This window comes from Triturus cristatus, chromosome 11 (genome assembly GCF_964204655.1).
Source record: "Triturus cristatus chromosome 11, aTriCri1.1, whole genome shotgun sequence".
Lineage (NCBI taxonomy): Eukaryota > Metazoa > Chordata > Amphibia > Caudata > Salamandridae > Triturus > Triturus cristatus.
Genome location: NC_140594.1, coordinates 722,272,634 through 722,291,089, shown reverse-complemented (window position 1 = coordinate 722,291,089; position 18,456 = coordinate 722,272,634). Strand labels below are relative to the sequence as shown.

The window sequence follows — 18,456 nt, the reverse complement described above, 5'->3', positions numbered from 1 at the left end:
AAAGTTTATAGATGCGTAAAGGAAGTAAGTATATGTAGATTAAAGATATTGATAGAGGTATAGGGTGAGAAATAGGGTAGTAATATAATATTGTTTTAGGAAAGTAATAAATATAAGTATAAGTAGAATAAGGATGCATTCGATAAACTCTGGTTTTCAAGTGTTATACGTAAAAATTTATTTTTTTAATTATTATTTTTAAAGATAATTATTCTACATGTTTATACAAAGCAATACACATATATAGGTACATATCTATAGTACAAATAAATGCTTATATACAGAGGGATAGGGTGTATATTTCGGTTTGTGTATGGTGCTTATGTGGGGAAGAGACAATTCTTGCGCAGTTTTCTGAAGATAAGGTGGTTGTCGGAGGATCTTATTTTGGGGGTAAAAAGTTCCATATTTTGGCTGCTTGAATAGAGAAGGATGTGCCACCCATGGTTTGTTTCTTGTATCTTAGGATTTTGAGGCAAGGTGCCACTCTAGAGCGGAGGTTCCTATGATGAATGTGTTTGGTGATTTTATTCCTGATGAAGAGCGGTCCCATTCCATGTATGGCTTTGTGGGTGATACAAAGCAGCTTGAACATGGATCTTCTGGGAACTGTTAACCAATGAAGGGCTTTCAAGGCAGGGGAGATGTGGTCTCGCAGTTTGATATGCAAGAGTAGTCTGGCAGCCAAGTTTTGAGTCCGTTGTAGTCTTTTCACGGTCAATAAATGTGATCCGTGGTTGAGGCTATTGACGAAATCGGGTTTGGGCAGAACAAGGGAGATGGTAGCTTGGACCTTGTGTGGAAATCCCAAATGGGGGAGGATTCGTCACAGAGTTTTTATAGTAACAAAGTTTGATCTTGCTAGTTTGTCCACTTGGGAATTAATCGATAGCTTGGAGTCCATGGTCATTCTGATGTTTCTTACTTCCTTCGATACTTTAGGCGGTGATCCCAGTTCACCAGGCCAGGCGGCAAGTGGGTCATAATGTTTTGCAATCACCACACATGAGTATTTCTGTTTTGGAAGCATTCAATTTGAGATGGCTCCAAGTCATCCATTGATCCACGGGTCTGAGATAACAAAATTGGCGAGTTTCCAATGTTTTTGGGGCATTCCAGTTGAAGGAGTATTTGTGTGTCATCTGCATAGTTATTACACGTGAGTTGAAATTGATTGATCAGTACAGGTAATGACTTCATGTAAATGTTGAAAAGCACGGGCGAGATGATAGAGCCTTGAGGGACTCCAGCTTTTGTGGAGTACGGTTTGCACGAAAAAGGTGGGGTATGGATGACATTAGTTCTGTTTTTAAGGTAGTACATGCTCCAGTCTAAAGCAGTCCCCTCTATGCCGGCTTTGTAAAGTCTTGGTATGAGAGTGTCATGGTCAACCGTGTCAAAGGCAAACAAGATGTCCAAGAGGAGTACCGCAGCAACCCTGTTGCCATCAACCGTGTTCTTCAGGTAATCCCAGATGGCAAGGAGGGCAGATTCTGTGCCTCTTCCCGGACGAAATCCTGCTTGGAAGTCTGAAAATATGGCATTCTATTCACTGAATTGTGACATCTGGGCAAACGCTGTTCTTTCTATCAGTTTGCCCAGGAAAGGTCCATTAGTAATCGGTCTGTAGTTGTTAGGGTTTCGCGGGTCCAAGTTTGTTTTCTTCACTAAACGGCGTAAGTATGACTTTTTGAGTTCTTCTGGAAATATTCCAGTAGTTAAGGAATCGTTGATGATTCTTCTTACTGGAGTGGCAGCAGAGGTTGTTAGAAGACTACTCTTGAAGGGTTTGTGGTGGACACGGGTCAGAAGGGCTGCTGGCAGGCCTGCTTGCTTTGACCAGGTCCATAAATTCATTGTGTGATATGTGTTGGAAGGAACAGGGAGGCTGAATTAGAGTATTCTTGGATTGTTGTTTTGTAAAAGGGTTAGTGCTTGTGCTTTGTCTCTGTTTTAAGTTCGAGTCCAAAGTGTCTGCTTTGTCCGTGCAATGATTTGCCAGTGAAATCTTGAGTAACGGATGAGTTCATTCTAGGCAATTTGGTTTACGAAATTGAGTATTTTATAGAATTCTTTATTTGCACATTTAGCATTTTGAATTCCGTCAGAATAGTAAATTTTCTTTGCTTTTTTGATAGCTCGCTTGTACAATCTGTTAATTTTCTGTAGGTGAAGTTTGTCTTGTTTGTTTTTTGTTTTGAGCCAGGCACGTTGCAGCTTTCTAATTTGTAGTTTTAGGTCTTTTATCTCTGTATTTCTCCAAGGTGCTTGTTTTCTTTTGTTCTGTTGTCTGGTTTTGAGTGGTATCAGGATATCAAAAGCTTCCTGTAGCCAATCATATACTTTTTTTAATAGTATTTACTGTTTCCAGATCTGTACTGGATTCTAGTTGTGTTTCTAAGTGTTCCAAATTGAGTTTGTTCCACGGTCGATAGGGGGATGCACCTAAGATGGTTTTAGGTGAATCGCTTAGTGTTGTTTTATGTTTGAAAGCAAGCAAAAGGTGGTCTAACCATGTGACTGGAGTTATAGTTTGAAAGGTAACTAGTTTGGTATTAGCAACAAAAAACACAATGTAAGCAAAAAAAGATATCAGTTGTCAGTAAGGAGCAGGTATTTAGGTGTGCATCTCCACCATCTACTGAAACTATGTATCAATTGTGTTTTGCCAGTTAATGAGCACACCCTAACCCTAGGTTGCATCTCCTGTCACACAGCACTGATTGTACCATGTGGCGCCCATTTCTCAATATATTAGCAAAGCGAGGTTTGTTTCATCATTTCGTCAGAATCCTTCTGGACAAGTGTTCACACCATTAACAATCGTTTATTTCTTAAATTTAATTGTCACTAATTAAATTTCATCCATACATTCAAGACCATGGCTCCAGTGTATTTTGGGAGTTGGCCTTCATCAATAACACTTTGCTAACATGACCCTTCAGGTAATGATACCCTCTACATTGTGCAGTAGCAGTCTTGAAAGAGCTGGTGCATGCAGCGAGCACATGTACGTCAGAGCTGAGAGAAGTTAATGTGGAATTCCAGGGAAAAGAGTCAATGTGCCCAAAATGGGCTTCGAGGGATGTATAGGAACATTAGACCCCTCCCCCTCCAATTAAGGGCACCCATGCAATCCCCGGTGACCCAGATTTTGTATGTGCTGATTTAATTTAATAAATGGTAAATATATTCAAGAAATAAAACAAAACACTTGCCGCAAAGGGCACACTCAAATCAACCCTCTTCCAACAAAGTTCTCCCACACAGTGCAGTGTGCTACTCATCTGCTAACATGCTAAGTTGCCTCGTGACGGGAATGTGCGCTATATAATCAACTACAATACAATACAAATAAAACTGACTCCCTTTAACTGGCACACGCGAGGTGAAGGCAGGAGTGCCTAGGCCTCAAAGTTATGTGTCACCCCATAAGTGATGGCTAAGGTGTTTCCACAAGGGCTCAATAACCATTTTGGCATAGAGGTTTTAAGGCATGGGCAAAGTGGGCAACCGCACAGGGCTCCCACCTTCCAAGGGGCCCCTGGGAGAGTGAACTTTCTCTTTATCTCACTTCCATTTGTATATCCCAACCTCTCTCTTTCTGCTTACCTCTAACTCTGTACCTCTTGGCCAGCGTCATTTAACCCCTTGCATGCTTCTGACGGAACCACTCCGTCATGAGCCACGGAGTGGTTCCGTCATGCTGCGGCCGTTGGCGGCCGCTCCGCCCACGCGGCGCTGTTTCCCCGCCTGTGCGGGCGATCAGCGCAAGTAGGTGGAGTCATGACGGAACCACGCCGTCATGAGCACAGCTCGCCCATGATTCATGACGGCGTGGTTCCATCATGAGCATGGCGGCGCCGCGCTCACCCCAAACCCTCCCAGCGCTGCGGCGGAATTTGCGCCGCAGCGATGGGGTTAAAGGATGGGCCCCATGAAAAGAAGACATATTTTGACTGTATTTGTGTGACCCTGTTCCGGAAGTTCGTTTAGCAGGCATCGCACAGACTTAAATTAGCGGAAGATGGACAATAATATTCAAATTTATTCTGAACCGGGACCTCCAAAATGTGTCTTGCCCGGGTGGGGCCCAAAAATTCTTAAAATGACAGTGCCTATGGAGAGACACATCAGTCTAGCAGGATCTCATCATTAGCACTGCCCAGTCCCTCATGTATGAGCTGTATTAATGCGATAATTCTGCAGCAACCACAGAACAGAGAAGCAGCGCGAGCCGCAGCACCAGGGTCCCCTGAGCAGAACACCTTCCGCGCCTTAAATAGCCCTTCTGCCCCTCCCCGCCTCAAGGTCTCAGCACTGACCTTCTCGTAGTAGATAACTTCGTATTCCACAATGGCCCCGTTGGGCCTCTCTGGCCCTTGCCAAGCCAAGGTTATGCTGTCCTTGCTCCTCCGCTCCTTTAAGACGACGTTCACTAGAAGAGAGATAACGGGAGAGCCTCATTAAACCACACTGCACACAGAGAACATAACCAGCCCAGACATGTACTGCTTTCAAAGTCTTGCTGAAAACCGTTACAGAGAGAGGAGTGAGTCACAGACATCTATTTTTAACCCTGTCCAGCGCCGACTCAAGGAACTGGGAGGTATTGCTCACAATGTGCAGTTATTTGAGGCAGGGGTGACCCCTTCAGATCTAGGACATCAACAGAGCATTACTAACTCCAGAAACAAACCACCCTCCAGGGAAGGAGAACAGAGAGGAAAGTAATTCAGGTAGAAGGGCAGAGGGAAGAAGCGATAATAAAAGAAAGAGGGGAGAAAGGAGGGGGAAAGGGAAGGAGAGGGGGAAGGCAGAGAGGATGGGGCTAGTAGTGATTCAGAGCTTAACATATTTTTTTTGTTTATTTATTTATTGTTTGCTTGTTTGTTTATGCGATGATAGCCCAAAGGCATTAGAGAGTTTAACCCCTTCAGTGCCACGCCCTTTCCCCGCCCTGTGCCGGGCGTTACATTAGCAGGCGGGGTTCATGACGAGATAGCCTCGTCATGGGCACAGCGCAACCGCGCTCCATGACGAGACCATCTCGTCATGGGCACTGAAGCGGTTAACAATAACAGCGCTGGTTGCCTGGGTACAGGAATCGCTACAGTACACATATGGTTTTAAAATTTTAAATAAAGCAAAAATACACTTGAGCAAGGACGAGAATACTACACATGCCACACATAAATTAACATGTGAAAAAACCTGACATGTCTCAATCCAAAGTGCAACACCTTAAGAGTCCAACGGAATTTGGGGAAAAAATGGAAGAGAGGGTGAGATCTGACAGCAACATCTCAGGACCAAAGAGACAGGAATGGGTCGGCTTAGGACACCAGAAAGGAATGAAAGACATGAGAGGGATACCACTGCTAGAGGTGGAAGAGAAGAGTATGGGGCACAGTACAAAGAGGATCAGGATTGTGAGAGATCAGAAAAGAAACAGATGGGTTCAGAGTTGAAGTGCAGTGCTTAATTTGTGATAAATATGTTACAGGGGATTATAGAGTGCTCGTTCACCAATCGGTTTCATGGCGCTGAGGAGGAAACAAGGAAGGGAATAAGGATAGATAAAGTGTGACATGTAGTTTAGGTGAGCAGATCATAGTGCATGCTTGAGATTGTGTACTTTTGAGGCCTGGAGGTGATAAAGGAGGGGCTTATATTGTGCAGTGATTTGGAGATGATGCATTCGGCTTGGGAGGTCGTTCTTTGCTCTACAGGCAGCCAGTGGAGGTCTCTCATGAGAGGGGTGATGCGTGGGTTGGTTATAGATTAGACAGGCTGCCTGGTACTGCACGATTTGGAGCTTTTTAATAAGGCATTTGAGGAGGCCAGCATATAAGGAGTTGGCATAATCAATCCTAGGAAAAACGAGGGCTATGACAGCTTGGATTAGCGCCTCTGAGGTAAGGAATTTGGTGATTTTCTTGATTTTGCGGCGCATTAGAAAGGATGGAGAGATTACTATGCTTATTTGTGGCTACATAGAGAGTTTGGAGTCAATTGTCACTTCAAGACGTTTTACTACGTTTTTGGAATGGGTGAAACGCCCAGCTCGGGAGGACAAAGTGAGTCGGGCCAGTGTTCAAGTTTGTTTTTGGTAATGATGACATCCGTTTTTTTCGCCGTTCAGTTTCAAGCAGTAGCAGCCGGCCAGCACAGGTAAGAGCAGTGGGGTAGGATGGGAGTGAGATGGAGTGGGGGGGTCAGGGGAAGTCAACATACAATGGGATAATTTGAATAACATAAAAAAAACACTTAGCTTGCGCTCCCTACATCGCTGAGTCTGCGATGCGGCAAGTACAAGGTAAGATGTTTTATTTAAAAAAAAATAATAATTTAACTTATACCGTCGTATGTCAACTTCCCCGACCCCTGCCCCGCCCACCGCTCTTTCCTGTTCTGGCTGCCACTCGTTTCAAGTGATTGCTGATCATCCAGTTGTGGATGGACAACATAGTGGATTGAAAGTGTATCTTGAATTCAGGAGTGTTATCTAGCCTGAAGAGTAATTGCATATCATCTGCATAGCTGTAAGTGATGCAATGCATTTTTTTTAGAGTATGGACCAGTGGGCGAATGTAGACATTGAGGAGATGGGAGAATCGGGAAGATCCCTGGGGGAATCCGCAGTCTAAATGGATGTGGGTAGAAGTAAATGAAGCTAGGAGGGCGGACTGAGCACAGTCTTTCAGGAAGGAGGTAATCCAGTCAAGAGCTGGGCCCCTCAGCCCTGTGGCCTCGGCACAGTTCACTAAGATGTTATGGTCCACCGCGTCAAAGGCTGCTGATAGATTGAGGAGCACCAGTATCCGGGTGCCATCATTGTCGCTTTCCACCCATATATTGTCCATCACAGGGAGGTTGATTGCTTCTGTGGCGTGAGATAGGGAGAGGCAGGCCTGATATGGGTCTAGAAATTCAGACTCCTCTATGACAGTGCAGAGGTTATGTACTATATGCTTCTCTAGTACTTTTGCTAGATAGGGCAGGAGGGATATTGGGCGGTAATTTTTAAAGGTATGAGGGTCTCCACCTTGCTTTTTCTGGAGGGGGCTACTATTGCTTCTTTGAATATGCTGGGTACTCTCCCTGAGTTGAGGGTGAGGTTAAGGAGGGACAGGACTGGGTATGGGATGGTGGAAATAACTGTTTTAGGATTTTTAGGGGGCAAGGATCGTCAGGCAAGCCTGATTGTACTTTCATCAGTATGTCCTTAAGGCAGTCCTCAGTGAGTTCTGGAAATGAACATAAGGTGGTCAGATTCATATCATCATGTTCTTGTTTGAGAGGCAACTGGTAGGGATGCTCATTTGTATAGTCTTCATTTTATCGATAAAATAGGAATTGAGTGAGTCGTATAAAGGCTGGTAGTCTAACTCTGCCCGAGTTGGAAAGTTCTGTGATTATACTGAATATCTCCTTTGGTTTGTCTGTGGACGTGAGTATTTTATTTGTGAAGAAGGTAGATTTGGCCAGTGTTTACTGTTGCTCAGCAACTGCACTTATTCATAAAACTGGCACTTACTTATGACATACCACCATATTTTGATGCTGTCTGTCTTATTTTGCAACAGAAGAGTGTTTCACAGTCTCTTAACTTAAAAGATCATAATGAACTAGCATGTATATCCCATCCTTATATATCAAGATGGCATGGAATTGTAAATATTGTCATTCTTTTGTCAGTGTGATGGTTACTAGATAGCGATAGCCCTGGAACTTGCACTTGATAGCTCTAGCAGGAGCAATGGGTGGTGTGAGCTCTGGGGACCTGCTGAGAAATAAGTTGGCACCTGTCACTTAACTGTTTTACTAATTAACTACTATAGAAGTGTCTTTGGAAAATTATTTTTCTCAGGTATTTCTTGAACACATCCAGACACACACTCGTGCACAGGCTTGATGGTAGGCAGTTCTAGACCCTACAAGATCTCCCTGAAAAGACTGCGCCGTTGTCTGCTCTCTTTTGAGAGTTGGGGTTTCTAATAAAGCTTTTCCAATGTATAGCAATCGTTAAGCACCAGACAATCTCACCTTGTTTGTCAAGTAAAAAGAGTGGAAGAGTGTTAAAGATGCAAGGCATCTTGTGGAAGGATATCACTTTGATGGGGGAACCACTCAAGGGTTAGTAAAATAGGTGAAAGGCAATCAAATGTTTTTCTTCCACACACAGAATGACCCACTGGAAGCAGAACTGCCTTCAGCCGTTGAGAAGTAAATGTGTTTCCATAATCAAGCCAAGATAATACCAGGGATTGAATCAAGGATCAGTTGATGAATTCTCCACAGAAGTTGCATTTGGAACCACACATTTGTAGCCATTGAGTTGATTTGCCATTATAGATTCATTTTTGTATCCAAAATAAGGCCCAGACATTACGCAAGGTCATTGATAATTAATTTGCACTTCAAAGCGTTACAGGAGTCAATTGAAGATTGAATCAGTATGTTAAGAAATGTAGTAAGTGAGCAGAAACTCAGCTCTTAGAGGGTTAATTTTCAGATTGTGGGAGGTCATCCACTCTTGAACACTTTACACATCTTGGGCCAGGCCCTGAACATGATTGGGTGAGGAGATCTTAGGTGAGAGCTGTGTATCATCCACATATTTATGATATTAGATCCCGCAGCTGATTAAGACCCCAAGCTCTATGCAGAGATTTAAGAGTGCTGGGGACAGGATAGACCCGGGTGGAACTGCCTGAGTCAGCAGAAACACATCTTGGGCCAGGCCCTGAAGATGATCGGGTGAGGATATCTTAGGTGAGAGCTGTGTATCATCAACATATTTATGATATTAGATCCTGCAGTTGAGTAAGACCCCAAGCTCTATGCAGAGATGTAAGAGAGCTGAAGACAGGATAGACCCATGTGGAAATGCCTGAGTCAGCAGAACAGGGTTCGATAAGCTGTTACTGGGCTTGATGGTTTGTTAGATAGAATGCAAACCAGTTAAAGACCGTGTTCTTGATGTCCACGTGCTCTTTGAGAATATTGATCATCATAGAATGATTCAGGATAGCATAGGCAGCTGATAAATCCAGAAGGAAAAGAAGACAAGCATTTCAAGGATAAATGGTGCAAAATTCATCGTCAAACTCCTGAAGCAGGGCAGTTCACGTACTGCGGACCTAACTGAAACCCAACGAATGATCATCTAGCTGTGCAGTGCCCTGTGAGCTATAAACTGAGATGAGAGGTCACCCAGTTTTAGTGGCCTGTGCCAGAAAGCCAAAACTGGACAAAAACGGTTAAGGTTTCCAGCATCAGCTCCTTGCATCAGTGATATATTCACCAATTTGGCCCAGTGAGGTAACAGCTGGAGCATCAGGTCTTCAGTTATATTAGTTGGAATCAAGTCTGTTTCACCTTAGCAAACAGCTTTCAAGAGTTCCTGCTGAAATTTCCTCAAGCCTGTTCACGCTGGCTTTACAAATTAGGTTTACATATCTCTTGGAATCGGGAACTGAATGTTACATCCAGAATTTGGCCACAAATAAAGAACAGCTGTCATGCATAATGTCTGAATTTGACCCATAAAGCGTGCATGCATTGCTTTAATCTTGCTTTCCATTACCAAGTATTGCTTTCATATCTCGGTCCTAGTACTTTTAGGATATTTTTACTTCTTGTTGTCTATTCACTCCTTCTGGAATTCTATTACATATATTCACTCCCCTTTTATTACACATTCTTTTCTAATTGTTCCGAAGGGGGTCCCCCACCTACACACCCACATTGTATGTTTTGTTTTCAGTAGTACACCGGGCAACGTCTGTCTGTTCTGTATTCTTTACTGTGAGGTATTTCAATATCTCATGCTGTTCAATCATTTGTGTTTGCATGCCCAAATTCTCAGTGAGGTAACGGGGGTAGGGCGGTCTGCCCCGGTCAGCACGAGTTTTGGGAGCAGCAGCCCCCCCCCGCGCTCACATGAGTTTGCTGCGGGGGTGGCAAATGCAGGAATTATCCCAACCACCCGCTCTTCAGCACGGCCACGGGGCGGGAAAGGCAGAGACCGCCACGCGCTGCAAAGTGCCTAGCTACGCCACTGCAAATTCTTCAACGTCTCCTTAAAGAAGGTGAGGTTTTAACCAGTCAAGACTTTAGCAGTCCACGTCAATACTGCCTCCAACGTTTCTGTGTCTTTCTAGAGACATAACTTTAAGAACATAGTCTTCCAAATGAGGTCTCATCAATAATGTATGCTGCCATAAAAGGCCAGTTTTCGTCTGCTTGTACATCCCCATATGCGCCCCAACACTCCTCTGTCTGTCAGCACATCCTAGTCCCAGTGAATTGTCTCTCTGGAGGACATTCAAGACTTTCCTGTCCAGCTTTAAGACTATGGGCCTAGAATGCACTAAGCATATTAAGCACACCTATGATGGCTGCTATCAAGAGGCGCAACTAGAGCCAAATTTCGGGGCGGGGGGGACTAAAAAAAGATGTCGTGGGGGGGGGGCTAATTCTTCCAGCAATAGCCAGAGTGGAGCTGCAGGGGCTCTAAGAAGGGGTGGAATAACAACAAAGTCTCATTAACAAGCAAATGGTCTTTTAAAGACCTGTGAAGTACTCGGGCGGCTGTGTGTGGGCCGGGAAGCTGTCTCAGGGCAGCTACACACGACGGGTGGGGCTGAAGCCCTTTGAGCCAAATGGTCATTGCACGCCGGCTGCTAGTGCAGTTTCCGGTGGCACGGTGTTGTGTGTGACCTCTAGGGCCACACTTGCAGGAAGTTGCTGCCAATGTTGCAGCAAGGGCAGTGGCATCTTGGCCCAGAGACCTGAGGGTCCCACTGAACCCTGATTATTATTTTATTTTGCTCCCTAAGCAGCAACGAGGGTTAGGGCTGTATCTTGCTTGCCCTAGGGTCCATTCTCCCCTTGCTCTGTCACTGCACTCCTAGTAGTCTAGCTGACATCACTGTCCAGCATGGGATCAGAATAGTGTTTTCATAGTATCATCTGACATAAATATTGTTCCCCAAATATTGTTTGCAAATGAATAGCCCCAATGAAAACCTAGTATTTGTAAAGCGCAAACAAATCACCCCTAAGGGTCTCAAGGTGCTGGGGGCTGTCGGGGAAATTAAGCGAGCTATTTCCCAGAGTCACAGAGCCCCGTGCTTCGGACTCAGCCGCCCTGGTCCAGAGACATTTTAAGGCATGGGCAAAGTGGACTCTGGCCCAGGGCCCCAGTCTTTTATGGGACCCCCTGATAGAGTCAGCTCTGTTCTGCAGAGTCTTGGCCTGATGACCTTGAATTTTTCTTAAACATATGGAATACCATTTTCCTTTAATTTATTTTTAATGTGGGTGATTTGTGAGAATCTACTACAGATATTTTGCAGAAACGTGTTTCTGTTTCATGCAACATCCATAAAAAGGTTTTTTTTGGATCAAAAGAGAACCTCACATGTGAGAAATGGAAGGGTGTCGCATGGATTATTTGCAGTGATATTAGTGAGGTGCTGCTATGCTATAATATTGAAAACGCATGTCACTAACACTGAATATTAGATGCAAGAATTTAAGAATTTAAGAATTTGGAAGAGTGTTCCCGTGCATTGCCAGTGACCTGGCCAAAGATGGCATAAAGAGCTGAACTGAACCAGAAATTCAAAGCTGTTCCGAACAGGGGGCTCTCGAAATACGTTTGGCCCAGGGCCCCCAAAATCCTTAAGATGCCCTTGCCCTGGCCACTGCTCAACACCTGGAGTTAATAATAGAAATTTCACACCCAGTGTCGCCACATTTTTTGTAAGTGGAATTTAGAGCACGGTATTTCCATATCAAATCTATATGACATTCAACCCAATGTACAGGGTCATTGCCTTATAAAAGTGCTACCCCTTTTTCTTTTTACCTTCGTTCATTTAAATACGCTCTCCCTGTTTTTACTTATGTATATCTGTGCAAAGTCGCCCAGGACACGGGGGCATGTTTTATGCTGTTTTACGCTGATTCAATATGTTGATGTTTATCACACAGTGGTAAGTTCCACCCTTTTATGATTTTAACAAATCAAAATAAAAGTATTTATGTATGTGTACTTTTAGGTCTAGATATTTAGTCAGAATCCCAAAACTGCAATTCCCAGAATGCAAAGTAGGCCACAGGAGCAGAAAGCCAGGACTAGCTGAATATACAGCACATGCTGTGATACTCTCTAGCACAGCTTTGCTGCCACTGGGATAGTTAGTTCGCTACCAGTACGATAAGAGATTTTTATCTTCTCAATCTGACATGGTCTCACCTCTCTTTCTCTGGAGGGCCTGAACATCTCTTGTGCCTGTATGATGCTCGGGATAATGTCAGTCAATGTGTGAGCGCTGGGCGGGAGAAGGGAGGCCGTTCGGTCGTGATTGATGGCAGGAGGTATAATGTATTGCTCTGACATTACATAAGTGAATTAAGACTTCCCTGATTTTAGATTTGTAAATTACACATGCTGCAGAATGCGAAATGGGGCCCAGCCGAAGGCAGCGCCATAATTCAGCCAGGAGGCCCAGCGCGTGCCGTCATAGAAACCTTCAGGGAATTACGTTACAGTAATTGCGCAGGGAATGGTAGTTTATAGAATATGTGGTTTTTGCTGTAATTCCATTTTCTGTCTCCTCTTCCCTCCTCCTCTTTCCCCCTTCTCGCCTCAGCGGCCTTCTCCCTTCTCTCCTCAGGCCTTCTCCTCTGTCTCCTCAAGGTTTTGTTTCTTGTTAAATCAGAAATCGCACCTCAGCATGAATGTGAAAAATGCTAACTCTAATCAAACAAAAACCTGCACATGGACGTGCACCTGGCTTTACAGCATTGTGTTTAAACCCCAAGAAAGTAGATATTTCAAGTTTCCGAATAATTTCTTTGGGTCCTATTCACAAACGTAAATTAGGTGGAAAATGTTAAAAGTAGGCGAACCGATAAACAAAGAGCTGGAGCCAAGCCAGGGTTGGCTCCGGCTCTACTAGACTGTGCAAGAGCTGAGCCTTGAAAATATTTGGCATGTAAATCTTGCAAAAAACATGATGCTAGTATGAGATAAATTGTCTTCAAAATAAAAAAGAGTAATTCTTGAACACGCAGAAGCGTTTCACCTTTGTACATCAGACTATATCTCTGGATTGAGGAGTATTTATTAAAGGTGAGAGGGTTTTAACATAATCCGAAAAATGTTCCTGTCATCCCTGAAGACAATGCTCCTAGGGAACTAAGAGGCAAGTCAGATGTCATGTGTACCCTACATGTTGCTTAAATTCTTATTGCAAGTGAAAATAAATTATAGGCTGCTAAGCAAACACAAGAGAGGGTTTTTATGGAGCGACATCATATTTGAAGGCACTTTTATATCTGATAATGAACTAAAAGGAGGCTCGGTGAAATGAAGTATTTGCCTAAGATCACACAATTTGGACAAGCTGGGAAGTAGGGGCGGATCCCAAATTGCCCAGTTTCACACAGTAGACTTCAGATTGGTATTTCTTTCTGATATCAAGGTCTGTCCTTAATGCTTGATGGATTAGATTATAGATCGGGTGGAGGGCAGAATCCACATTTTTTTGCAGTTTTACATAGTGCAAATCGTGTCCAAGGGCATAAAAGCTTCACAAGAGCCAAACTACTTTACACTTTTTTGATCAACACAAGGAGATTTTCCGGGATTCACAGAATACTTATCCCAGGCCAGGAACCGGACCTGGTTCCCCAAGTCGCATGGTCAGCAGCTGCACCGTTAAGGCCAAATCACCTCCAGTGAGAAAGCTCGGCTCATTTTGGACTCGAGGTTTAAACAGGAACTTGAGCTGCGCTAGAGTCAGGCATCTGGCTCGAGCTTGGCTCCAGCTTTCAGTGACTTGCCCAACTCCAGTAAATCCAAGTTTATGACCAAATTCACTTGTTTAATGTCTGACAGGAATCAGGGCCGGACTGGGAACCGGAGGCAGCCAAGGCAATTTTCTCGGACCAGTCCTTGGTGGGTGGTGGAGAGGGGTGGGGGCAGGAGGCTGGAAACGCTTGTTTTCTGCTTTTGTTACTTGGCGCCAATATTGATGCACTGCTGCAAAACCATCCCCCAGTAACAAAACTGTCCCCCACCGCTTCAAAACCAGTTCCCACCCTTCCAGCCCCCCAGGAAAACACCTGATGCCCGCTACGGCCAGTCTGGCCCTGACATGAATTCAGAAATGGCAGCGGCGCTAGTAGTAGGGGCATGGGAGGTGCTTAACCCTCTAGGGTAGGCCTTTTTATTTTCATCTTCCTACATTTGCTATGAGTTCAAAGGCAGAGGTCAAGTGTCATGCAATGCCTTCTGACAAAGCATTTCTCATTTAAAATGGAGATTGCCATTTACTTTTCCTTTCCCTGATCACAAAGTGAGGGAATTATATAATATGAGTCACGTGTCAATCTCTGCATGGCGTTAAATATTTTCTAACACACTACAAAACTGAAATACTTGTAAATGAACTTTACCAATATAAAAAAAATATATATTAACAGCAAGAAAAGTTAACGAGGCATATTGCTTTTTTGTAATTATGTGGTGTGATGGAAGAGATTTTAAAATGATCAAATTAAAACAATTCGACGGTGTGAGGGGCAAATGATAGCTATGTGCAAAAATCCACTTTATCATTTGTCTGCCACATAGATTTATCAGTAAAGCTGCATTACTGATGATGCAAATTTAGTGCCCATTTTAATGGAAAATATGCTCTCAGTAAGAGCCAGCAGCCTAACATTCCATGCTTTAGTCATGTATTTGGAACAATGTGCACCAAAATGGTCACACATTACTGCCCTGTCAGTATCCTGCTGAATGGGTGTGGCTCATTTGCTACAGTTTGGACCTCATTTATGAGGAACTGGCATAGGGCAGCACCGCATATCCTCTTGCTGCGCTGATCTAAGTCTATGTGAAAATACAGGATTGCACTGTATTAATGAAATACAGTGCATTCCTGTCCTTTATCCCTGGGCTGGCACACAATTTGCTGCTTGGTGCCAATGTAGGCACCTCTGCACCATGGTGCTAATGTGCCTCTGTTGCAGGCAGGATTATTTTTGCGCAGGCAGGAAGGGGCACCCTCCTGCACAAAAACAATCCCTAGAGTTGCTTTCCCTTTCTTAGGTGTGCTGATTGCAGCACACATGGAAAGAGGAAAAAATGAGCAGAAATAAAAATATTTCTCCTCATTACGTCTGATCTGGTGAGGTGCAAGGTTTTGGCACTGCCCCAGGTTTAGGTGATTAAGTAAGTCTGGAGCAGCGTCAAAATCTATGGATGTTGCGTGGGGAAACCCACTGCAACGCCCATGGAATGCCTCCCTGATGCAGAGGGAGGCAAGGCAGCATCTTGTGCCGCTTTGTCTTACTCCATATCTATGAAGCCAGGCAAAGCAATGCACAGTGGCTTTGCGTTGCCTCATAGATATGATTGAGAGGCTTGCGCTACCAAAGTGTTAGAAAAGTGACGGTCTGGCAGTGTAAGCCTCTCATAAATTAGCCACACTGTGTACTAAGTCGATTTTTGACAAACCTTATGGATTTACTGACGTAACATACATTGCAGCACCTCCACTTTGAAAAATGCTCCAGTGCCACTGACATAGGGATTCCTGGCAGGCGTAAACATATTTATGTGTTCAGAGATCTCTGTCACAGGGGTGGAGTTCTCTACACTTGTAAATTTGAGTGATTTACAAATGATGAGGCTGGAGCAAATGAAGACCACACCTAACGTATTATTTAATCTGCCTTTGACCCATGCGCACACTCAAGCTACCGGTCACAACGAATACGACTTTGATGCCAACATAGGCACTGGATACCCATCGGGAGGGGCCAGTCTCTAAAGACACAAGGGATATGTTTTATTCTTTGGAGATGATGGGATTTCTAATTTGGACATGATATGTTTCAAATGAAAGAACAGGATTTATGAGACTCCAGCACATTAAATAACTAATAAGCCCTGAAGAAGTCTCTTGTGAAGAGACGAAACGAGTTGGCTACACGAGAAATCTGATTTTAAGAAGATAATAATAAAGGATTTTTTTAAATATATAATAAAGAACATAAAAGAAGTTTGTGGATCCCATGTCTTCATAAGATGCGTATTATATATTTATAAATGTGTGTGCTATTTATCTTTTCTAAACTTGTAAATTTGACTCAAAGCTCCTCTCATTTTCCTCTCCACCCTGGACATGGTGAGATATTTACTCCGACCTACAGTTGGTAGAAATCCCTTATCATAGTGGGAATGGGAATGGGTTACTGCCAGATTTAGAAAGTTTCTAAGGAAGGGAATTACTCCACCAGGAAAATAAAATCCATGTAGAGAAAAAAAAATGTGTACAAGGGATCTTGTTCCCCAGTGCTGTGTGGAGTTCTCTGCTATGGAGAACTTCTCACAGAGGGAATGGGATCCTGATTGTAATCCCAAAGAACATTCCAAGGATTCTGAATGAAAAAACCATGCCTGGAGCTTTCCATGTGGATTCCTGTGGATATTTGTGAATTCCAGAAATAGTAAATCTACACTCGCAAGTGGGTGTAAATCTGCAAGCATAGGTTTACTAATCGCTTCATGAATCAGCCCCTTACATTTCTTTGGTTGAATGATTACATTTCTAAATAAAAAAAAAACTGCTCTGTTCATCAATTCAAACTTTGGAAAATTCCTCATTGTTCTTAAACACAATTTCAGAGGTGCTCACACTAGGATTGGAAATAAATACCAACATATTTAACTTAGCTTCCATATATTTTGGAATTCAAATTTGGGGACTGAAAATATACCAAAGAGGCTGCAGACAAGATGGGGGGGCGATAATTGTGACATCTGACATTTTGTGTTTTGAGAGACTTATTTCTATGTGTAATATTGTATGTATTTATTTGTAGTATGTATTGAGTGCAGCCCACTGACAGTTCAGGCATTTGAAAGCCTTCGATCAGTTCTTATGAATTCATTTACTACCTTTGGAAGACACAGTCATGGATTTTGCCTACAGATCCAGTAATGGACTCTTCTAGTTTCCAACATTTTGAAAGAGAATACCAGCTGGCAAAAATACTGCAGCTTTAAAATGCACTGATAAAACCATGTGTTTTATAAAATTGATTAAGATCTTTTTCCTATATTTTCAACTACTTTATTTAAATTGATAGTCTGGAACACTTATGGCTATGGTGAGTGTAGCAGACACGCACATAGACGATCTCTATTGGACAAGGCCTACTATTTCTATTTAAGTCTGTCTTTATCTCACTGTGCTGTTTCATCTCAAGGATAGGTGACTGTGTGCTGGAATGGTTCAAGTCCTTCCTCGAAGGCGGAACCTTCCAGGTGTGGGTCCAAGCATATTTCTCGGTTACCTTGTCCCTGACATGTGGAGAACCTCAGGGCTTCACATTAATTCCCACTCTGTTTAATCTTTACTTGGACCCTTTACCAAAGCTAGTGCAGTCTTTTGGCCTGACTATAGTATTGTATGCTGATGATACACAATTAGTTGTATCTATCATTCCAAAACAAGGCTCTAACTGCGCTCAGTTTGTCCCCGTCTTAAAGACGTGTCCAACTAGATGCCCAACTGCTCCCTCACACTGAACGGGGACAAGACAGGGCTTATGTTGCTAGGAAACAACAAAGCGAAGAGGGAGCCTCTCCCATGGCCCGAATGTCTAGGAGCCGCTCCCACCGTGAAAAACAAAACAAAAAGTCGAGGTGTCTGGTTAGATGACAGGATCACAATGGAAGTACAAGCAAACTCTCTAGCCCCAAAATGTTTCAGTTTTCTTTGACTTCTAAGGAAAGTGTTAGATCTTCTGCCCCCGGCACAGAGACTCATCATCCAGGCCCTGATTGTATCTCAGCTGGATTACAGGAATGCCCTATATTTAGGGTCCCCGTGCTATGCAAAGAAAAGGCTACAAACCATTCAAAATGCCACTGCCCATTTCCTCCTCAAAATCCCAAGGCATCTGTCCACAAGGAGGACCGTGGTGGGCCTTCATTAGTTGCACACAGAGCAACAAGTCCAATTTTACTCTCTGTGCATTACCTGCAGGGCTTTTCACAGGAAGGGGCCTCAAACCCTTCATGCCCTTGCCAATCCATATAACCCTGGCAGATCTCCAAGGTACTCTCGCAATAACACCCAGAATTTGTATATCCAGATGGAGTGGTCTTTCCTTTAAACAGCTGGCTCCCAGACTCTGGAACTCCCTGACACTCAAAATGTGTTTTTTGAAATCTGAACTTGTCTTCAGGAAAGCTCTTAAGACATAGCTATTTTCTAATCTTCCCTCACTCAGTTCCTCACTGGGCTGACCTCTTGACCTGCTGGTTTGAATCAGCCCTTATTCCATCCCTCAGTTTCATTCCATTTCTTTCTCTCATTCTCTCTCTCTCTCTCTTGTTACTCTTCTGCCTCACACATT

General features: G+C 43.6%; 1 protein-coding gene across 2 annotated transcripts in view; it reads right to left on the bottom strand.

Annotated features, from left to right (window-relative positions):
• The window catches only part of LOC146785376 (ephrin type-A receptor 3-like), a 540,333-nt gene that overhangs the window by 183,453 nt on the left and 338,424 nt on the right, over window positions 1-18,456 (bottom strand). For both annotated transcript variants that reach the window (XM_085634371.1, XM_085634372.1), the window contains exon 6: window positions 4,326-4,438. In XM_085634371.1, the coding sequence (XP_085490497.1) occupies window positions 4,326-4,438 (113 nt within the window). The remainder of the gene's footprint in view (window positions 1-4,325; window positions 4,439-18,456) is intronic.